The sequence below is a fragment of the Candoia aspera genome, chromosome 1, assembly GCF_035149785.1.
Source record: "Candoia aspera isolate rCanAsp1 chromosome 1, rCanAsp1.hap2, whole genome shotgun sequence".
Lineage (NCBI taxonomy): Eukaryota > Metazoa > Chordata > Lepidosauria > Squamata > Boidae > Candoia > Candoia aspera.
In genome coordinates, this window is record NC_086153.1 from 250628604 (window position 1) to 250652890 (window position 24287).

The following is a 24287-nucleotide window of genomic DNA, read 5'->3' on the forward strand; positions in this document are numbered from 1 at the left end:
CATTCCTAGTGTGGGGGTGGGGGACAACAAGTCTTTGACAGCTGCTGCTTGTGACCCCTGCTGAGCTTAATTGGCACCACCAGGAGCTGAGCTGAGCCATTCAGTCAATAAAGAGAAGAGCTGCCTGGCCTTGAATTCCATTGTGAAGAAATCTGAAGGTTGGTGGGAAGCAGCCCAGCAGTGAAAATTCTGCTCCACAATTCTTAAGGCGGGGTTAGGGGAAGCACTATAAATGCCTTGATGACAGGCTGCTGTAGATTTACAATAAGGGAGAATAATCTTGCCCAACGATTAGACTGTTGCTGGATGCTCTGAATATGACATCATGTCAGAGCTGTAGCCACAAAATTCAATTATACTAATCACTGAATTTTAAAGAAACAGGTACAGAGAAACACAAAGAGAGCCAATTTGGTCTAATGGTTAAGGCACCAGGCTAGAAACCAGGAGACTGAGAGTTCTAGTCCTGCCTTAGGCATGAAAGCCAGCTGAGGGACCTTGGGCCAGTCACTCTCTCTCAGCCCAAAACATCAGGCTTGGGTGACAAGCTGGTCAGTCCCTGTCGCAACCAATGGATCAACATTCGATTGATCCAAAAAGTAGACCCTGCACTTGTGGGAACACTCTAGGAAGAAGAAGAAAAAAGTACAAAGTATGAACTTTTTTCCTCTCAGTGAGTGAGTTTTTCTAAAATATTTATGCCTCCTAAAAGGCCACATGCATAGCCAATATGCTACAGATTTCAGATCAGTGAGAGGGTAAGCTGAGGGCATAATCATAGGATCATCAGAGGTCTTCTAGTCCAACCCCTTCCCCAGGGCAGGTATTCTCATACCTTCCAAGACAAATAGCTGTCCAATCCTTGCTTAAAACCTCCAGCGATGGAGCACCCATGACTGTTCCACTGCTTAATAGTTCTCACATGCAGAAGACTCCTCCTTATTTTGAATTGGGATCGCCCTCCGCAAAGCTTCCAGTCATCTGTTTTCATCCTACACTTGGGAGCTCTGGAGAATAAATCCATACCCTCTTCCCCTTGACAACTTTTCAAGTCTTGGCAGACTTCTATCATGTCTCCTGTTAGCTTTCTCTTCTTTGGGCTAAGCATACCCAGTAGAAATTCACAAAAATTTTAACCAAACAACTCACTTCTTCTTTTGTAGATTTTCCTCTAGTGTACTACAAGAGAAGTGGACCATCTTCGAATGATACTTCTGCCAGCCTTCAGCAAGAGTTTGAGGAGAGCTGCTTCAAGACAGAGGTAGGTGAACAAGGGTGGGCAGCACACTTTTTTGGGAACTGCCGTATCATTTTTTTTTGTTAACATGCACTGTCTTAGCATTTAAGTGGACAATCCATTTAAAACACACTGAGACAGAATTGCAGTTCAGAAGGCTTCAGTCTCTCATGCAACATGGGCCCTTCCATTTGATGAGATACTGGAGTTTGAGAGGGAAAATGACTGTTCCTTGCAATGCCATTTGTTCTACATGGATTAGCAGAAAAGAATCATTTCAGTGGAGTTGACAAGCTTTGGACGTTGTTCTGTTACATCCCTGATCTTTGCTGTTGGTAGACAGGATACTTCATAAGTCAATCAGTATCTCCAGCACACATTTGTTTTAATTGCTTGTAGAGTGAGTAATTAACTACTACAGTTCTTCTGTTAACTTCCTGAAGGGTGCAACTTCTTGCCCTTGGCCTTCAGGGATCCTGTCTCTTCTTTTCTGAAAGCTTAAAGCCCATCATCCTGCAAGAGTCTGAACACTGTTTTGAGTTCTAGTGGGGCAGAATGTCTCCTCAAACCCCTCTTCCCATCCCTCCCAGATAGGCTACTCTTCATGTTAATATGCTTCCTTCCAAGCACCTTAATATGACTTATAGAATCATAGTGTTGGAAGGGACCTAAGAGGTTATCAAGTCCAGCTCCCTGCACAATGCAGGATTCAGTACAACATCCCTGAATCTATGCTGTCCTCCAATTTATGAGACAGAACAAAAAAAGGCTGGCGTCCTTCGTGCTACTCTCATTGCTAAGTACTATTCTGCCTCAGTAAATGAGGAGAACCACTGGTGCTGTCCTCAGAAATTTAATGCGGGACAACTTAATGAATGTGTTTGGTGGATTCTCCTGGTGTTACCAGCCAGCAGAAACATAACCAACCATCACTCTCCCTAAGGGAAGAAGCAAGTTTTGACAGACAGCTAAACCCAGGGTTATAACCATCTGTCAAAACCTGCTCCTAACATATGATCAACAAATGTATTGTAGAGGAGCTGATTCTGCTTGGTAAAACAGTCAATGCCCTCTTGCTTTATTAGGTAGCACTCATCCATCCCAGATGTGGATGATCTGCAGAGTCAGTAAAGTAGGGGAGGAGATGTTCTCTTGCTTTACCAATAGATGAGCTGCAGTATCTGATCTGCAGGATGGGTAGGTGCTTCCCAGGAGCATTTTCCATGGTAGATATTCTGCACTGCTACCACCCACCTGGTGGAACATGTCCTGTTTTTAAACACAGATCTGTGGGATAGCACAAGACTATGTTTAAAAATAGCTCTCCCCACTTATTCTACCAACCTGTCCTGTTCAGACTAAGAGGCAGCCAGACAGAATTACAAAAGGAATTCTTTATTTTCAACAACTATTTACATCAGAAGAAAGTCCTTAGTAAGTTAGATAATCAAGTCCACCCAGGCAGTGAAAGGCAACAAGGTAAGTCTGCAGGATCAAAGGCAGAACCAGTTCTTGGCAATATAGCAAGATGAGGCTCTGGACTGGAGGCGAGAGCAATCTCGGCAGAAGTGGCAAGGCTAGGCGTGACTGGAGAGACAAGACAAGACTCAGAACTGGAGGCAAGACTAGGCACGGTTGGAGTGACAAGACAAGGCTCGGAACTAGAGGCAAGACGAAGCATGGCTGGAGCGGCATAATGAGACTTGGGACTGGAGGCATGACTAGGCGCAGCAGGAGCAGCAAGAAGTAGCTTAGAGCTGGGAACAAGGCTGGACTTGGATAGAGCGACAAGATGCAGCTGGGATCTGGATGTAGGGCTGGATCTGGCTGGGACAGCAGGAAGAGACTTGGAACTGGAGGCAGGACAGAACTTGGCTGGGGTGGCAAGACGCAGCTGGGATCTGGAGGCAGGGCTTGATCTGGCTAAAGCGGCAAGACGAGGCTCGGAGCTGGGAGCAAGGCTCAACTTGGCTTAATCAGGGTGTAAGGAAGGAGGACCTTCAGAGGCAGGAGAAGGTAGCACTGATTCTGTATTGGCTACAGGCGAGGTTCCGTTTCCTGGCAAGGACTCTTCCACAAACGCTGGCAGCTCGAACGATTGGTTGTCTCCGGCAACTTGCTCTTTGCGCTGGTGCCTTTTTATCCCATCCTTTTCATGCCATTTCTCCTCTGTAGCCAGTCAGGCTGCCTTTTGCCTGGCGCACTTCTCTGCTCTCCTCTCTTGAGCACTGATTGGAGAATTCAAACCTTCCTCCGAATTCTGCCCAATCAGCCTCTCCAAATCTTCCCACTCTGCTGAGTCACTCCTGGTTTCTATTTCCCCAAATCCTTCCCGATAAGTTTTGTTTTCCCTTCCTGACTCAGCATAGGTTGGGGTTGACCCTCAGCATGGTCTGAGGGTGATACAAAGGCAAGGTTCCCAGTGACATGTCCTACAAAGATCATTATCAGGGCATTTCATGCCTTGAGGGGTTCGCGGAATGTGAGGATGAAACCATAGTAATTCTTTTTCATTACTCTTGCTTCCTTGTTCAATTGTCCTCTGAACAGTTGCATCCCCTCTCAGCTCCTGTTAGTACCTCCTTTTCTGTATCTGATACATCTTCATCCTCCCTCATCAGTTGAAGTATGGCTATGCTTCAGTCCTGGGGCTTTTTCTTCAAGCCAATTACAAGTCTACACTAGCCACAGATATATGCCAGGTTATTTTCAAGCAGGAATACAAACATGCCACAAGTACGGCATGTCATAATTGCAGACTCTTATCCATCTGTCCTTATGGTTGTTTTTTAAGATTCTGGTAAGTAGAAGGGTTTTCTTGTTCCCACCTCCAGTTCTCAAGTTAGCAAAGCATGGACTTAATTTAGATATTTTTTTTTAAATAACTATCCCTTGAACTCCCCTGTTGAACTTCACTGCTGCCTTTCCCTGTCCACTTGCTCACTTCTATGCCAGATAGCCACAGCCTGGCAGATGGCTAGGTTCTGCCCATTAGGCTCCCTTGCCCCACGCTGGGGATGTCCACAGGGTATGGTAAAAGAAATAAAGATGGCAGCCGCAACAGTGCATCACGCATTTTAATTTGCATTGATGCACATACATAAAAAATGGGCAGAGCTTGGATTGTACCACTGCAGCTGCCATATTGAGATTTTTTTTTTGCTGTACCCAGTGGGACATCCTTTCTCTCCACCCCCATCCACCCACTGCTGCACTTCCCATTCTTTCTCCATCACAGTTTCAGCTGCTTTCTCTCAGCTTCTCCCTCTCTCTTGCTGCCTTTCCATCCCTACCTTTCTTTCCCTTCCCCTTCTCCTGCCCCCTGACAGTCCTTTCCAGCCACCTTCCCAGTGGTTCTTGGGCATTAGCACCCTCTTTTTCCACCCTTCCTGTGCTGCCCCATTCTCCTTCACATATTTGCCACACCAGTTGCCAGATTCTTCCCCCCAAAGGCAAAAGGTCTCCACTTCGCCTTGGCACCTTTCCAACAAGGTTTGTGAAGTGTGTTAGCCTGGCTTATCTTACAAAACAGCAGGGTGGCTGCTTTTGTTCTGCTTTGTTGTCACTCACATGGATGCACCCAGGGTGGGCAGGCTATGAAAATGTACACAAACAGGATGACTTTGCTTTCTTCCATGTCTCAACTCCAGGAAAGGAATCATTATATTGTCTGATGATTTTTCAAAGAATGACCTTTGAAAAATTCTGGACACCGTTAATAGCCCTCTGACTTTGCCAACCATGCCATGTTTAACAAGCCAAGCTCTAGTGTCTATTTAAAAACCATTTTCTTTCATCATAGATAAAATCAATTTTTAAATTTTATTAAATTTAAGAAAAAGATAAGATACAGAAGAACAAAAAACTACAAAAAAAGAAAAAGAACTTAAAAGTGTGAAAACGTAAGAGAAATTTTTTTAAATAGATTACAAAAAGAAGTGATTTCCAACATTAAACATCAAGGATATACAGCAATTTTCCATAATCAATCCCTTACTCTAAATTAAACCAAAATCACATTATTTCTCTAAGTCAACCCCTTAGCACATTATAAAAATCATTAAATATCATTGCTCCCTCCCCTTATATTAAAAGAAAAAAAAGTATAAATCACCTAATCAACCCCCCCCGAAAATAACAATTACTTAATTATTCCCTTCCTACTACTATTCTATACATTCCTGTCTACTACAATAAAGATAAAAAATAAAAGAGCATGTAAATTGTCTGCCATTGTCATGTTCTCCATTTCAATGTCCTGTAGACATCGTAACGTTTCACATGTCACTCTTCTAATCCGTGTTTCCCTGTTGGAAATTTCCAGCCCTACGTGGCTGTAATCTCTGGAATGCATGTTTGGGTTGGTGACTCTATTCAAGGTTACTTTCCCAGGCCGGTGTATGACGATGGATGGCATCTGGGATGGGGTGGTTGCTACGAGGAGGCACGGGGCGGAGTTGGCCTGAAGCAACAGTATTTGATTTGTATTTTGCGCACTTTTGGTTTATTCTCAGCTTTGTCTGTATCTGCATACTATTCCTTAATAAATCAGTTATCTTAAAGCTCGGGCTTGTGAGACTGAGTATATTGGAGTAGGCAACCATTACATAAAGCTGAGAATCATCCTTTAACCTTTCCGCTAGCCCCATCCAAGTATTTGGTGAAAAGGGACGCTAGCGATGTCAGAACCCGGACTGCAAGTGTGCGAGGAGGGTGAAGGAGAACCAGACACCACAAGAGCACTTGTGGTCCCGAGCTCCCGAGCTCAGAGGGCAGCCCGACGGGATAAGCGGGGTGCCCTGACGGAGGACCAGGGTTTACCGTCTGAAGTGAGCGGTGCTACAGAGGATGACTACCGAACCGGGGAGGAGGGAGATTCCGAGGTCGAATCACCCCAAGCATCCTGGGAACCGGAGATCCCGCTGTCGCCTACGGTGGTAGTGACCACGGGTGCATTGGAAGCCCCGGTCACCCCTGCGCGTATGAAGGCGCTGGAGGAAAAAATGGACATTATTGTTGCCCTGTTAAAGGACCACCCCAGGGGGTCAGAATCCAGGCAGGAGAGTCCGGAGGAAGTTCCTCCTCGACGGCCCAACCTGGGAGCGAGGTCCCCATCCCCACCGAGGGGGAGAAGTAGGACTGGGGTGTTCCGGCAAGCGAGGGCAGAGAGTCGGGAGTGACCAGAGAAGGGTCACAGGCGGTGGGCAGGCGTTCGTTGGCCTTTGCGGAGCCCGCCGAGCCGAGAGAGGCGGCAAGAGCCCCCCCCCTTTCGTGGTGAAGTTTGACGGCGACCCTGCCAAGCTGTCCTTCTTCCTTACCAACGCTAGAAATTATATAGCTGACTGGGGGCGAAGCTTTCGCTCCGAGTCGGGCAAAATCAATGCCATCGCCAATAAGCTAAAGGGGAGGGCAGCAGATTGGTATGTGCAATTATGCCAAGCCGAAGCCACAGAACTAGAGGAGTTTGAGGAGTTCCTGTGGGCACTAAAACAACACTTCGAAGACCCCTTGGCCCAGGAACGGGCGAAGCGGGCGTTGAGGAAGCTCTCCCAGGGATCCCTCTCCGTCGCGGACTATGCGTTGGAGTTTAAAGCCCTGGCTGGAAAGGTGGAGGACTGGTCCCAGTCGATCCTAGTGGAAATGTTTAAACAGGGACTGGAGACAGAGGTCCTCCGATGGGCGTTGGGACGGGACGACCCGAAAACATTGTACGGGTGGATTCAGCTGGCCAGTAGTGCTGAAGACGCCCTAGAGACGTTCGCCCATAATAAAGAGTTGAAACAGGGAAAGCTTAGCAAAAGTGTCCGCGCCCCAGGATTCCCAAGCCGCCCTAAGTCGAAAAGTTGGGAGGAGGAGAAAGAACGCCGTTTTGCGAAAGGACAGTGCTCGCGATGTGGGAAGGAAGGGCATCGTGCAGCGGCGTGCCCAAGAAAGAGATCCGAGGAGCGACCTGGAAAGGCGTCCAGCAAGTCCCCTTCTGTACCAAGGAAGGTGAGAGCTGCCCGTGCGGAGGACGACCCCGACGATCACCAATTCGGAGGAGAGGAGGAACAGCTGGACTTCGAACAACCAGCGGGAAAAGCCAGCCACCTGCTCTGAACGGCGCCCTGGGGCAGGTGGAAGGAGAGGGGCGCGACCACGATTCGGTGAGTGGGAATTTTCCTACCCTGACGGTCAAGGTAAAATTGGGCTCCAGTACCCGAACTGTGGAAGTGTGGGCAATGCTGGATTCGGGCTGCTCGTGATCCCTGATGCACCCCGATCTGGTAGACGCATTAGTGCTTCCCAGGTCCCATTGCAGCGACCAATGATTTTTACCCAACTGGATGGGACTATGGCGGGGGGAAAACCAGTAACCCACTCCACCGGACTGGTGGCATTACAAATGGGAACCCATTGGGAAAAATTACCCTTTGTAATAGCACCGGTGGGGGGCCCATTGGTCATCCTGGGGATGCCCTGGTTTGTCAAGCAAAATCCGGCTATCAACTGGCTGCATAGAACTGTGACATTCGCTGATGGATTTTATAAGGTGCCAGAAAAGGATTTGTTGGAGGACAATGAAGGGGGGCAGGCAGCCACCACCACAGTACAAACGCTGGAGCCACTAGAGGGACTGCCGGCCCAATATCAGGACTTCGCAGATGTGTTTGGCAAAAAGGAGGCAGATCGCCTGCCCCCTCACCGAAAGACTGATTGTGCTATTGAATTGTTACCCAATGTAAAGTTGCCTAACCCAAAAATCTATGCCATGTCTCCGAAAGAGTTGGCCACATTGCGGGAGTTCATTGACAAGAATCTGGCCAGGGGTTTTATTGAGCCAGCCAACTCTCCGGTGGGGGCACCTGTCCTATTTAGACCAAAAAAGGACGGTTCTTTGCGGCTATGTACAGATTTCCGGGGGCTAAATGCAGTGTCAATATTAAATAAATATCCTTTGCCCCTCCTCAAGGACATGTTAGCACATCTGGCCAGAGGCAAGATTTTCTCAAAACTGGATCTGAGGGAGGCCTATTTTCGCATTCGCATAAGGGAAGGGGACGAGTGGAAAACAGCTTTCAACTGTCCTCTGGGGGCTTTCCAATACAAAGTGTTACCTTTTGGGTTGGCAGGGGCACCTGGGGTATTTATGCAGCTCATCAATGAGGTCTTGCATGACCACCTGTTTAAGGGGGTGTTGGTATATTTGGATGATGTATTGATTTATACTGAAACTATGGCAGAACATGTTTACCTGGTGCGTCAAGTGCTTGCTAAACTCCAAAAAGCTGAGTTGTATGCTAAATTATCCAAATGTGCTTTTCATCAGTCCCAAATTGATTATCTCAGCTATCGAATTTCGGCAGGGGGGATTGAAATGGACCCAGCAAAAGTGGAAGCCATTGTCGCCTGGGAACCCCCATGCACGCGACGCCAATTGCAAAGTTTCCTTGGCTTCGCCAATTTCTATCGGGCATTCGCCCAAAATTTTGTGGAAATTGCCCTCCCCCTCACTGACTTACTAAAAACCAAAGCTCAGGGGGATACTCGACGATCAAAAAATCCAGGCGCATTCCTTAAATGGACTCCAGCCTGCCAGCAGGCTTTTGACGTGCTGAAACAATTGCTTACAACTGAACCCGTCCTCAAGCATCCCGACCCAACTAAACCATTCGTGGTACAGGTCAATGCCTCCGACTTCTCTATCGGAGCCCTCTTGCTCCAAGGTGACCAGTCAGGCACTTTGAAACCCTGTGCATATTTGTCTCGCAAGTTTACTGAGACAGAGAGGCGATGGCATGTCTGGGAGAAAGAGGCTTTTGCTGTAAAAGCAGCCTTGGACACTTGGTGACACTTATTGGAGGGGGCTTCGCACCCTTTTGAAGTTTGGACTGACCACAAGAATCTCGAAGCCTTAACCACCAGTCGCAAACTCAGCCCTAAGCAACTTCGCTGGGCCGAATTTTTCAGCTGTTTTGATTTCTCCCTCAAGTTCATTCCAGGGAGAAAAAACTTTTTGGCTGACGCCCTGTCCCGCCGGCCCCAAGATTCGGGTCCTGCTCCAACTGTCCAAGGCACAGTATGGACTGAAAAGCAATTAGGATTGGCAGCCGTGACGCGCAGTCAGACACGCGCCCATCTAACTCAGCAGCCAGCCACTCCTCCCTCTCCCGCTCCGAAGCAGTTGCCAATTTCCTCAGACTTGCAACAACAGTTTCTTCTTCACCTGAAATCTGATACATGGTTGCAGACCAACTTAGACTCTGTTACTTTTCATGAGGGTTTTGCATGGAAGAATGATCGCCTTTATGTCCCGTCAGCTTTGCGAAAGGCGATCCTCCTGCGCTGCCACGATGATAAGCTAGCAGGACACTTTGGCTACCTTAAAACCCTCCATCTCACCCAACGTCAATTTTGGTGGCCAGCGCTCCTCAGGGACGTCAAAGACTATGTCGCTGCCTGCCCTGTTTGCGCAGCAACTAAGCGCAAAGTTGGAAAGCCCCACGGCTTACTACAACCGGTGGCCAACCCAACCTGCCCTTGGCAGGAGATCTCCATGGATTTTATAGTGGACTTACCCCCCAGTCAACGTAAAACAGTAATTTGGGTTGTCAAAGACTTTTTTTCCAAACAAGCCCACTTCATCCCCTGTGCATCCATTCCCACCGCGCAGCAGCTGGCCCGTCTGTTTCTCGTACACGTGTACCGCCTACACGGGAGCCCCTCCCGTTTGGTGAGTGACGGGTTCACAATTTACGTCACAGTTTTGGCAGGCTTTTTTGAAACTAATTGGCACCAAACAAGCCCTTTCTACGGCATGGCATCCGGAAACGGATGGATCTACTGAAGCTGTCAACTCCACCTTGGAACAATACCTCCGGGCCTTTGTCAATTATCAACAAGACAATTGGGTCAACCTCCTTCCTTTTGCTGAAGTTGCTTATAACAACGCCGTCCACCAAAGTACTGGCCAAGTCCCTTTCAAAACAGTATTCGGCCGTGATTTCGTCCCGATTCCGGAACTCCCCAATCTGCAATCTCTCCCTTCCTCTCTCACCGATTGGGCTCAAACCTTAGCTGACTCTTGGCCGAAGATTCAACAGGCATTACACCACTCGCAAGCCTCTTACAAAAAACATGCAGACGTGAGGCGTTCCACCCAACCCTCATTTAAAGTTGGGGACAAGGTCTACCTTTCCACGAAATTTATCAAATCCCCGCAACACTCCAAAAAGCTTGGCCCTAAGTTCGTTGGTCCATTTTCTATTGTTGCCCAAATCAATCCTGTAACTTTTAAATTGGATTTGCCACACAACCTTAAACGTTTGCACCCTGTTTTTCATTGCAGCTTACTCAAGCCACTCGTTCTCTCGGATCGCTGGCATCCTCAGCAAGCACCCCTCCACCCATTATGATTGACGCTTAGCAACACTTTGAGGTTAAGGACATTCTTGATTCTCGTCACAAACACTCTACTTTACAATATCTCATACGATGGAAGCATTTCCCACACCCAGAGTGGGTTGCCGCTCCTGATGTGCATTCCCCGAACCTCGTCGCTAGATTTCATGCTGCCTATCCCGCCAAACCCGCTCCGTAATTCTTTTTAGGGGGGCAGTATGTCATGTTCTCCATTTCAATGTCCTGTAGACATCGTAACGTTTCACATGTCACTCTTCTAATCCGTGTTTCCCTGTTGGAAATTTCCAGCCCTACGTGGCTGTAATCTCTGGAATGCATGTTTGGGTTGGTGACTCTATTCAAGGTTACTTTCCCAGGCCAGTGTATGACGATGGATGGCATCTGGGATGGGGTGGTTGCTACGAGGAGGCATGGGGCGGAGTTGGCCTGAAGCAACAGTATTTGATTTGTATTTCGCGCGCTTTTGGTTTATTCTCAGCTTTGTCTGTATCTGCATACTATTCCTTAATAAATCAGTTATCTTAAAGCTCGGGCTTGTGAGACTGAGTATATTGGAGTAGGCAACCATTACAGCCATTATAATTAATAATGCAAGAAACATGAATATTATTTTTTTTAAAAAAAAACCTTAGTAATCTTAATCCCAATCATTAACAATAAGTAAAATCATCCAAAGCCAAAAGGCCATCCAGATAATTTTATCTGGATAAAATCAAATATTAACAAAAATTCAGATAGAACATTTGCATGTTATTTCCTAGAAAAGGTACTACTGTATACCCTTCCATGGAATAATACCAAATAATGCAATCCAAATTGCTGGTGGGTGTTTCACAATTTGTATAATAACTTTATTGGTACAATAAGGAGGATCAAGCAAAACCTAATGTACTGTAGATAGAATAATCACCAAAAAAAGTGAATAAAAGATGTCCCCTACAGTATTTTTCAGTTCATAAGAAAACATATATCCTGTCTCAACAATACAATAACACAGGTGATATTAGAACTGAGACAACATAATTAACATGGGCTCTGCAATCGACAGGAAGCTCTGGCATGGGCTGATCCATGAAGTCACGAAGGGTCAGAAGCGACTGAACAAATAAACAACACAACTGCTTATAAAAGGACATAAACTCTTTAGTTTCTTGAAAGAGCCTTGATGTTAAAACTGGGGCCACTTCCAATTGGTATCCCTTTTCTAACTATAATTTTAATACTTTGAATATTTCTGTACTGCTTGTCTTACAAAACATTCCCATGTGGAAAACAGCATTCCTTGTGTTTCCCTATGGCCATTTATTAAAGTAGTTGTAGGAACAGAGTTAATCACATTCCAACTTTCATTAACCTCCCTCAACAGAGCCTGCATACAGCTGCCAATAAAATGGCAAAGAAAAGGTAAATGCTCTATGTTATAATGCCTTTTCCTGCGCCTCGGGCACATTAGGATGAGATGCGATATAAGTTGACAATGGCTACAAAAGCTTCAGGACTACTTCAAATTATGGGGGTTCATATGAGTGCCTTGTCCCGAACTGAAAAGGCAGAGTTGCACAGAACAATGTTCTGTCCATATATCTCTAACTTGCTGTAGATTTTTCTAGATGGAGGGAACTATCCATGCAATCTGTTTTCTGTTTTCAAATACACATAGTTGTATTTGCAGAGCTGTATAATTTAGGGATCCTGATAAGAAAAGGAACAGAGTCCCCCAACTTCCAGAGCAGATTTTGGAAGGAACTGGTGAGGGAATTGATGAAGATTGCTCTCTCCTCCATTTCACTGCTAGGTTTCCTGTAGTGGATCATATGTTTCCAAAGTTCAAAAAATAACCTTCTGTGTCCAGGAGAGAGTTTTTGAATTCAAGTTAAAGGGATTAAGGCTTATAATCAATTGATAAAAAGTGAAAGTTGTGGGCTAAAATGCATCAGGATGGCCACTAGTCCAGTCCAGTGAAAGTCAGAGAGATGCTTTTGATTATTTAACCACGTTGCACAATTCACAACTCTCGGTTCTACTTCAGTTTGTCTGGAAATTCTTGTTTCAGACCTTTGCAGCCAAGTGCAGTAGAAAATTGCTAAGGTCCGTCCATCCTTCCATCCATCCATCCATCCATCCAATGTAGGTCAGCTTTTAGCTCAAACAACCTGGCTGTTTCTTGAGCCATGCGGTTGAGAAATAAGCATCTCTTAATAATGAGGAATGGTTGGACGACAGAATCAGGAGAGCTGCATGTTATCTAGCTATGGTGCAGTCTGTTGCAAATAAAGACTCCCACAATTGTAACTCCACAAGTATTTTTATTACTCTCAGAGGCCCTTGGCTAACATCACCATCAACAGTGTTCCTTTTCTGTTTTTATTGGAATGGGTTTCAAGCTCCCTCTTTTGTCTTGACATTTATATGTGCATTTTTAGAACTGATTTGTTTCAAAATCCTCCCCAAATAGAAGCATGGCTGATGAGCTACATTTTTCCTCTAAAAATAACCATTTTATGCATTCCTTACAGCTGACATCTCCCAACAAAATTCCAGAAATGAGAGCACATTTCCAACCTCACAGCCCAGAATTTCAAAACAAAGAAAAAGCCACAGACGGACCTGGAAAAATCCCTTTCTATATTCCCCATTACTGCTGCATAGGTAGTTATCCAATGGCACACAGTGAATCCCTTTCTCATGCTGATTGGACTTCAGTTCCCAGTTGCCTTAAACCTGGAGTCAACTGCTGTGGCACAGATGAGCAATATTTAGGAAACGAAGCAAGAAATAGTCAGCAACTGCCTTCAAGATTATTTACAAAAAACTCAGACATATCCTCTGTAAACCTTGATGAAGAAGATAAAACTGCTTCAGTGCCTGCCAAAGAACAGCAGGACAGACATTTAAACAAAGCTAAAAGTAAAATAATGAGGAAGTTAACTCTTTCAATGGAGCGGCAGGCCAGAGCCCTTGCTCTGAACAATTCTCAACTAGATGGGGCAAGAATTGCACATCCCAGCCAAGGAATTCCAGGGCCAAAGAATGCTTATTTTACTAGAGATGAGCACATTCTAAAGCAACCTAGTTATGGTAGGTCTCCTAAATTCTCAGATAACCATTTGCCAGTTTTGGTTCCTGAGCACAAACTTCTAAAATATGTTGATAAATGTCCAAAAAAATGCATGGCTGCTCAGCCTAAATGGTCACTGAAAGTAATGGCCAATGCCATTAAAAAATCCATTCTAGAACCTCTTACTTCTCCCTCAGAAGGTTTGAAAAAAAGCCAGGACGGACATACCAAACTTACTTTGGAAAACACCTCCTTCAATTTCCCTCATAGCCTGACTCATCCTGAAAGTCTGAAAAATACTAAGTATCAGGAAGACTCCAATGCACAAATGCAGGACTTCATTGTGCTGAGTACCACAGAACAGGGCCTTGGACCTGGGAGTTCAGGTATCTCTAACTTTTCCAGGAGTCCAATTGAAGGTTGTCTATATGATGATAAAAGCTCATATTTTCGAGAATACCAAGTGCATATGAGCCCATCCAGCAAAACTCACCAATCTGAACATTCTTACTCTAAGGAAGTTGATGTTCCCACACTTTTAGAAAGATTTACTCTTAAAGAAAATGGCCGGAAGTCATCCACTGATGATTGGCATGCTTGTAATCAAAAGAACATGCTGTATTCATCTTTAAGGCATAAAAAGAAAAGTGATGATGCCATCTTACATGGTCCACTTCAGAGGAACAATGTGTGGGATCTGTTCAGTAATCTGAGGAATAAAGAAGATGACAACATTAAAAGGCCTTTGTTAGTGCCAACTGTGTCTCCCACTACCATCTTTGATGTTGATGAAGTACTAAGTAATTCTTCCAAAGGAGAATATTTGGGTAAGCATGCTATTTAAAAATATTTTAAATTAAGGCTAACATATTACCCCTTTGAAACATGTATTTTATTATACTACCATATTGGGACCTATCCTCCAATTTTCCCAGTGAAAGAGATTCTGTTTTTTTAGGTCATTTTCAGGATACTTTAGAATTTTTTTTTAGAATTTCTTTTGGTGTTCTTGAACTTCCTTTATTTTTGTAAGGGAACAGAGGGTTGGGTTATGATCACTTGTTTCATATCTGTCCAGCATTCTGAAGTCTTCTTGGCTGCCCTTCTAGACTGAAAAGTCTTCATAGAAAACATTCCTTATTTGATGTCTTCCCTTGAAATTTAATTAAAATGTGGGAAGTTAGAGAAGCTCTCAGACCAATAGAGAGGTGATTTTATAATGAAAATAATGAAGAGTGGTAATGTTACATGAAGAGGTCTAGCATGGCTCACCCTCTGAAGCTGTATGCTGAAAGTCAGGATACTCAAATATACCCACTGGCTAGACCACATTTAAATTAAATGCAAGAACTCCACACACAAACAGTGAAAGATTTCCAGATGGTTTTCTCCCCTTTTATATTTTTCTGAAAGCAGTTTATTTTCTATGAAATTGAATGAGAGTGATAAAAAAAATGCAGGATAATAGAAAATAATGCAGAATAATATAGAAAAATGGCTTCCTAGCAATCTTGGTCTAGTAGAACATCTACAGGGTAGGTCCAGATTGTTTTCTTTCATTTCTGAAGATGGCAAAGGAATTAAATTCTTAGTCCTTAACTATTTAGCTGGATACTCATCTACATATCTATCTAGTAATCTAATGGACTCACTAGGTCCTCACTAGGCAAGGATCAGTTGTTTGTGTGTGAGGAAGAGGGGCTACTCATTCACAGGGTTTAGACAGTTTGAGGGGACCCTTCCTATTTTTAGGCTCAGCGGTGAATGTAGCATTATGTTGTAGGTCTGTAGCTACAGTAAGAACTCCTAATGGTACCCTAACTCTAACCCCTAACCCAGGATTCCAGCATTGCTTGAAGTTCTGCAAGAATGCCAAGTACTACAAAGACTTGACTACTCAGTCAGACCAATTTCGAATTTACGCACAAAAAGACACTAGCTGCATTCTCATTTTGGCCTTTGCTCTTTAGATGCAGGTTTAACTTAATTTATCCCAACTGAAAATAGTTTATGGTCTTTGACTTAGCTTCCAGCTGTATTTCATGGAATACTTGAATGCATTTCCAGTATGGCATTGTTGCAGGGAATGTCTTTTCTCAGAGGTTTCTTGGTATTCTTTAGACATTTCAGCATGCTGTAAGCTGGAGGAATACAAAATATATTCTACTACTGTTTGGATGATTCTGTCATCCTTAAAGATTTCAGATTCAGAGTCATATTTAACACCAACTTGTAATATGGGGCTTTGCTCTCCATTGCAGTCGTTTTCTGATCTGTTTTTCTGTCACTGTGACTTATCAGGGCATTTGCTCTATCTATAGTTCCTGGCTCCAGGTCTTTTATGCTCTCTTTGGCTTAAAATGCACTCTAGCAGGATGAGCTGTTGAAGGCAGCACAGATAAAAATAACCTTCCTGGATCACAATCTTCCATTGTGTGGCTAGACCCTCCCAAAATAGTATTTTCTCCCCTAAATGCAAAACAAAGTCTCTGCATGCCTGTACGAAATGCATTTCTGCCATCAGTTATAGCAAATTTAGTTACTTGTCTGATATTAAGCAAGAAGACCTCAGTCATCTTAAACAATGTGTCCTTGTCACTCATGCCCTGAACATAGTGAATCCAGGTGTTAATCATTAATCCTGCAGCAAATTAAGTTCAGCAGCAGATGTTCCTTGTGCTTCTGTTGTTTAGTTTATCAAGAGGATGGGGATATGAATTAGACAAGTACATGGTTAGGAGGGCAGGTTTAGTTCCTGTTAAAACATCATTCTGATGACCCAGGTAACAAGCAGAGTTAGGGCATAACAATGAAATCAACTTGGAATGCAAGTTATTCCCAGAAATCCTCCTTCCATTCCCATTGGGAGGATTTTTGCATTGTTGCAATGTGCATGTTTATAAACAGCACCTACTGTTTAATGCCTGCTGTGATAATCCTGAGTGTGAAAATACGAGTGACATTTATTTAGGTCTCATTAATGAAATACTTATGCTGCAGGAGGCTGAATGGTAAAACCTCCATCAAGAAGTCCATTTGCTTCTGATTATATTTGTGACTTCTTTAAAAATATGACCAGACATTCTGACGCCAGCTATTTTACACTGAGCAGATGTCACAGAAGGAAAATGGGTGCCAGATGCTACCAGCCACATAACAGTAATTTGTTTAAGAGCTGGCTCAGTCTTGGTGCATTCAATTATGCCACATGGTGAGTCTTGGACAATCATTAGATCACGTGGCTAACTTGAGATATGCGTTTTAATAAAAGATCTAGTTTTTAATGTAGGGCGAGCCATTGTTTGCGCATAAAATTTGATATGTTTGCATCGTGGGGATGACCACAGGATTGCCAGGCAGTGAAGGCCTTGAACGGTAGCCAAAACTAAATTAATATAATCAGTCAGTTTTGCAAACTGTTGGTGGGTATAGCCTTGAGAAGCTAAGGGCAGGTGCAGCACAAGTGGCTGCAGCCGGATCCGTTCAAAGTCTAGGAAAAGAGTAAAGGCTGCGTCACTGAGCCTTTTGTTCCTCTTTCAGGATCTGAACGTCTACCTGCCGGGAAACAAGCCACGATTGGCAATTGCTCATCATCCTCTGATGGTGAACGGGAATATGAGCCTTCACTGCCACTCAAGGTAAATCTTTAAAAGGCCATTTCCCTCCAAATGTTTATTGTTTGCACTTCATTAAAAAAAAATATCTATGTTTAACTTAACTTACAGGCTCCCGAGAATTCCAGAAAGAGTGTTAGTAGTTGCCACTGCTACCCTAGTACTATGGGTTGGCGTTACACTGCATATAGTGCTAAGCTCCACTCCCAGCACTGGCCATGCTGGTGTGGAGTGCTGGAAGCTGCAGTCTGGGGAGCCAGCAGCTTTTCCGTGACCCCCGAAGCTCCCTCCCCGCTGGCCACAGCCCAAAAAAAAAAAGCTGGTCATAGGAAAAGTGCAGGCTAGAATGAGGACAAAGGAAAAAATTGGTAAAAGGAAAACATCGAGTACATGTTTAAGGACTGGGCATTAATTTTATATAATATTGAACAGGTCTGTTTGTTTTAAATTGCCCCTTTTCTTTTCACACGTTCTGCCTGATGACAAAATGAGTTGAATAGATACATGCATTTAAAATAGCTGGTCTGGAACTGTTTGCCTTTAGTTAATTTTGTCTGTGTCTATGTGTGTGTGTGAGGGAGAGAGAGAGAGAGAATGTATGTATATATACAGACACACACATACACTCTTCCATCTCAGGGGTGGCGCGTGTATGTGTGTGTACACACACACACACAATATATATATATGTATATATATGTATGTATGTATCTGTATCTGTGTATACACACACACACATATCTACCTATATCTACCTACACCTACCTACACCTACACGTCTGTCTGCCTGTCTGTCTATCTGGGGGGTGTGCGTATAAGCATGTGTGATCTGCCTGCTGCTAAGGCTTTTGTATGACTTCTTGTAAGCATCTGGCTGGCTACTGCTTTTTGTCGATGCTCTTCATATATTAAATATTTATGCCCAGCCTTTTTTAGCTCCAGTTCCACCTACTTTTTCCCCAGGCCCTGCCAGCTGTTGGAACATGAGTTTGCAGCATACTACACATGACTGAATATGGCACACAGCCACAAAAATGTAGTTCACCTTTGTGGATTCTTGTTGTGGGATGCTTTGAATGGCTGTAGGAGGTCTTTCTCTTTATTTAATTTAAATCAAAATAACTGATGACCTGAATGCAACACCTAATTTTGCAAATGCTCTCCTACCTATTATTTCACATATTTAAGGTATGAATTTACTTGTGAGCTGCCCAGAGTCTCTGGGAGTCAGGTGGAATACAAAGTTAGGAAAGAAAGAAAGAAAGAAAGAAAGAAAGAAAGAAAGAAAGAAAGAAAGAAAGAAAGAAAGAAAGAAAGAAAGAAAGAAAGAAAGAAAGAAAACAAGGCAGCAGAAAATGAAGAGAACATGGCAAAGAACATTACATGGAGAAACAGATAAAACAGGCAACAGATGATCCCATCTGGCAGAGAGGGTGCTATTGGGATATTAAAAAGAGAGAAGGACAAAGAGGAAAATAATAATTGTAAAAGAAAATAACTGTATTAAGCATGGCAATTCAAATCAGTGAAATATATACTGCCAGAGAGGGAGTACCCACTGAGCTACCTATTTTTTTTTCTTTTTTCTTGTTTTTAACAAAATAGATCTAAAGGTGCACTGGAGACTCAAGCAAGTGGAGGAATTAAGAAACAGTGCACGACTGGGCTTATTATTTTAAAAAAGAGCCCAGAGAAATGTAGGTACTTCTGGGAAAGAAAAAACATATTTCTTTTTAATTTCTTCCAGTTTTAAACCAGTAACCTTATTTTTCCAAGGCAAGTATAATGACCACTACACTATTGAAGCACTACTGATAAAAAGTCACTCCAGAAGACATTAGAGGCCAATAAAGCAAAAAGAAAGAAATTTTTATTTTCAAGCTGGCTGTTATGCCTGTATATGTACCTTGAGGCTTTAACTTTGTACATACAGTATATATTTAATTTAGCATTGTGTTAAATTATGTGTGTGTGTGTGGAGAAAGAGAGAGAGAGAGCAAGCACCAGTTTGGTGTAGTGGTGAAGGCATCAGGCTAGAAACTGGGAGACTGTGAGTTCTAGTCCAGCCTTAGGCATAAAGCCAGCTGGATGACCTTGGGCCAGTCACTCTATCTCAGCCTTGGGAAGAAAGCAGATTTATAAGGCCTGAGGATATGGCAAAATGCTTATAGTTCTCTAGCCAGTTACATGTTCTCTTGCTCCCTGCCCCATCATGGTTTACTCATGTTAATAGATGGGGATGACTAAGTGGATTCAGAGAAGGGTGAATGTGCTCTTGATTGTCATGCTGCTAGTTTTGAAGCTAGTTTTTAAGTTGGCAGTGGTACATCCACTCTTGAAGAAGATCACTAACTACAGCCAACTTCCACCAACTACAGCCCTATTACAAAAACCTATTTACAGGCAAGGTGCTTGAGAGGGTATTGCCTGTGAAACTGCAAACATTCCTGGAAGAACCTTATTATCACAGTCCTTTTCAGTCTGGCTTGCAGCCTGATTCTGGAACAAACTCAGCTATGGTCACCCTGTTAAATGACCTCCTGCAGAAAAGACAAAGGGAATATGTTTCACAGCCTAATGAGATGCTAGCAGGGAGTTAAACAGAACTGCTGTAAATCAATTCTCTTACTACCCATGCCAATGATAAAACTATAAATCAGTCCACAGTCTTTCACTGGTATTATAAGGACTCAGAATGTGAGTTGGCAGTCTACTGTGAGGATTCCAAGGGGTGAGATATAAGCTGCGGTCAAGCCCAGAGGATCAAGGGGTCAAAGGGAACAGGTAATAGATTCCCAGCACCAGGAATGGGCTATCACCCAAAGTTGTTCCAGCAAGGCATAAACCTGCTGAGCAGCCTTGAACACACCAGTCCTCTGTATTCCCCACCAGGTACAACTGAACCTCTGCAGCCTTAATTTTGTCAGGTTCTGATCCTGCAACGCCTCAGCTTAAGGAAGAAGGCTTCCTTGAGAGGCAGTGTGTGGAAGGAAAGATGCATGGTGGCCAAATGCCTGCACCTCTCCTTTCCTCTTGACCTATAATAGCCTTGCCCTTTTAGATTGGATGAACCAGTCTTTTAGAGAGGGGCTTGGTTAAGGTGGCATTGAGGGAAAAGACCAAGCGCAGAGAAGAGTTGGAAAGAAGATGGAAGAAACTGAGAGCTGAAGTCTCAACTATTATGATAGGACAAATTTTATATTTTCTTTGTAAGTAGTGAGCATTGCATTTTATTGCTATTTTTATTCTTTCAGTTTGTAATCAAACAGGCATATAGCATAATAAATAAAACATCTACATTTAAATGTGTAATCCTAAATCTGCCTGCATTTTGCATGAAAGCACTCTACTCTTCCTTTTCGTGGTGGAGCATATGATTTAATATTTTGCAGCTGTAGTAAGTTAAGGAAGGTTTGAATGTGATGCTAGATTCCCTAATGTTTACTTTAGAACCACCAAGATTATTTGTCTTGGTTTTATAGATGTGCTATTTTATCTTAATTGACAGAACATTACCATTTCCATTACTGACAGAAAATGTTAATGCCTAACTAAGACTGCAGTAAGGTCCTTACTGATGAGAACAAATGGCTCAGAATGTGCCCAGCAAACATAGTCAAAAGCTACTTAACATTCACATTAACAGAAAAGTCTATGAAAAACTGTGGCTAAGTACAAAATATTGATTTCCTTTTGTATGTGCTGTTGTTATTTTTGTAGGCTAAAAGTACTCCTAGAAGAAACAGAAAGTTGGCAAAGGAAACAAAGAAACTGGTTAAACAAGAAGAACTAAAAAGACTTCACAAAGCACAGGTAATTAGTTTCTTGCCATAAAGCCAAATGTATTTAACAGCAGAAATTTGGCCAGGCTGGATGCATTGTCTTCTGCCATCTTGTTGGAACACTGCAAAAATATTCCCTTCATCAATGCATATGTCCATATCGGGATGGCTCAGTTGTGTCTTTGAGCCATATGTTCCTTCACTATTCTCTCTACAAGAAATCCCGGATTATTTTTATCTATCCTATCCTGAAGACATTTCCTGGTAGAGAGCATGACCTCACTTTGTTACTTATTCTGCCTGATCCATGTTTGGATATATCTTTCCAGGTTGTCCAATTCTGCGCCTCTTTATGCACTATCCACCTCTCCACGGGTCTCAAAATTTCATACTAATTTCCTTTCTTTTTAGTTTTATATATTTTTATTTTTATCTGTTTTACCTTTTTCTTGGACTGATGGCTTTATGTCCTTAATAAAGGTTTGATTTGATTTGCTGATAGAAAGTTGGTAAATGAAAGCACTGTAATTTACATTGCTATTTTAATCTATTTATTCAGGATAGCTCTAGACATTAATTCTTTTTACCAACAAAATTTCTGGGTCTTAGAACTTGTGCAACCAGACTCTTTTTTATAAGCATGCGCTCTTATTGTGGATAATCACAGGGCTTTTGCTCGATGGAATAGATTTTAGCATTATCACAGCTACGTGACTGCTGAAGAACAGTTCTGCAGTTTTATTAGTACTACTGTAGTTCCTTGCAATATTTAACAATGGAAATCTCCAAATATTTTCTTGCAGTTTGTTTTCATCTTAGCTGTCATGAGTACTGATGGCGAGCAGGAGGGGGCCTCTATCCAGGGGGGAAAACACATGCGTAGTACTGAGGAATTAAGCAGCCATTCAAAGAGACACAGATCAGACCCGCCTTAACTCTTGGGGTTTATCTGTCTGGGTTTTCCCACACTTCTTCAGTTTGTTAGGATTCTGTCTTATGTAGCAGTAATAAACACTAGAGACCTATTCCTTGTCTCAGCATGATTCCTGACTGTTAGGACATTAGCGTTATGATGAAATGTAAAGCAACCATTGAGAAGGAAGTACTTGTCTGTGTTTAAATAAATGTTCTTGGGGTAGGGAAATGGAGAAACACCCAAAGGTATATGTTACGTATGCTGAAATCCTACATTTAGTTTCCAGTATCTCTACTGTAAAGGTTAGGAAAATAGCAACATCATCATCATGAGTCACTGTCTATCTGAATAGAGAGCCATGAAGTAGATATACCAAAGTAGCATCTATACTTCTTTGAAGATTTTATTTCTTAGATGTAGTTATTTGTTTGTCCAGGCTATCCAACGGTTATTGGAAGAAGTGGAAGAGCAACAGCGAGCCCTTGAGGTGCATGGTGTTCAGCTAGAGAGGGAGCTACGAGGAGAAGCGGGTAAGAATGGCAGAAAATCTGTGATCTGAAGAATACGCTAGGCCTCCTGAAGCTGTTTGAGATGTTATAAGAAAATTCAGTTACATTCAACGTTTTATCCTCTTAGAATAGGTTAGAATAGCATGGGATACAGTAAACTTTTAGGCCTGTGGGTGTTTTTGAGTATGTGAGAACTTTCCCCCTTGATATAATACAATACCTGCTGGGGACAGCATGGCTAATCTTGAGATGTACAGGACAATGCCCAACCACCTAATACAACTCAGCAGCTAGAGTAGGTGGCAGTAATAATCAGATGTGATCAGTGTTTGAGAGGCTACAAGAAAATCCCAGGTTGTAGGCTAGACTGGGGAGTTAAAAGAAAATGGCAATTCACTTCTAAATTGTTGCCAAAATAGCAACATAGACATGTCTATGAAGTCCCACAGAATCAAGCTCAGTTATCAGCTGCACAAATTTATTTAGTGATACATTTCACTTGGGCAGTGAGGGTCTCCCCAGAAGAAGGCAGGAGAGCAGGTCATTATTTAAAGCGACCCATTGAAACAAACAGATACTGGAAAGGAAAAGGCTGCTTGGCTTTTTAGTACATCTCAGACCAGTGTCACTGGAGACCAATAGAGGAGATTCATAGACAGATTACTTGACTCAGGAACTGACTGTAAATCTGTATTCCTATGGGCTGCCTTAGGATAGCATATCTCATGTAACCACACCTTTCTATCAGTAGAGGCAACATTTAAAAGAGGGTAGGATTCTAGCACATTAGAGTTGTGTAACAGAAAGTATAAGGGAAAGGTGAAGGAACTTCTCTTTTGCATTCAGCCATCCTCTTCCTCTTTCACGTTTATTAATTCCTACTTTCACATCTCCCCACTTCCTAAGAAGACATCCATCTCTTCATTGACACCAACACTGCATTATAGGAATACTGGAAGCAAGTGCAGAAGAAGAACCATTTTTTTAAAAAGCATGAGGAGGAGGGAAAAGGGAGAATGGAGAAGGAAAATAAAGAGGAAAAGGAGTAGAAGAAAGCCAGGGAAAGGGAGAGGATGGACAAAGGCAAGAATGGGAAAGAAGGTAGAAAATAGTCAGCCCAGTCTCCCCTGCTTTTCGATATCCTCCTTTCAGTTGTGTATTTTCCACTGCTCAGCTCGCTTTTCATTCTTTAACACACCACCGAGCTTAGCTTCTTCTGTCTCTTCCTTCTGGCTCCTTCTTTGTCATCCCACCATTGCAAATGTCTATTGCTACTTTCACTTGTCTAAGCCTGGGATTCTCAACCAGGGTTCTGTGGAACCCTAGGGTTCTGTGAGAGGTCACTAGGGGTTCCCTGGGAGATCATGATTGATTTAAAAAATTATTTCAAATTCGGGCAACTTCACCTTAAAGAAGTAAGTTTCATTCTTTATTTTCAGTTTAAGAACACTGTTAATGCATATATACAGGCCCACACATGAAATGAATAATTTGTAACTTCTGGCCTATATTTGAGCCTGAATGTGCAGGGGTTCCCCAAGGCCTGAAAATATTTCAAGGGTTCCTCTGAGGTCAAAAGGTTGAGAAAGGCTGGTCTAAGCAGAAGGAAAGAGAGATGCAAATACAGAGAGCAAAAGAGGCTGAAGAGGAACTAGGCTCTGAGGAGGCACCAGAGAGACCATTTGCTTAGCAGACCAATGAAGCAGAATGAAGTGCAGTGCCTGGAGGCATCCTGGTGCCTCTGGGCATCACGATGGGCACCAGCACAC

General features: G+C 43.2%; 1 protein-coding gene across 1 annotated transcript in view; it reads left to right on the forward strand.

The window, feature by feature from the left end:
- The window catches only part of MICAL2 (microtubule associated monooxygenase, calponin and LIM domain containing 2), a 151040-nt gene that overhangs the window by 121027 nt on the left and 5726 nt on the right, over window positions 1-24287 (forward strand). Inside the window, exons 27-31 of the mRNA XM_063289478.1 lie at window positions 1164-1261; window positions 13156-14524; window positions 17238-17335; window positions 21032-21124; window positions 22446-22539. Coding sequence (XP_063145548.1) covers window positions 1164-1261; window positions 13156-14524; window positions 17238-17335; window positions 21032-21124; window positions 22446-22539 — 1752 coding nt within the window. The remainder of the gene's footprint in view (window positions 1-1163; window positions 1262-13155; window positions 14525-17237; window positions 17336-21031; window positions 21125-22445; window positions 22540-24287) is intronic.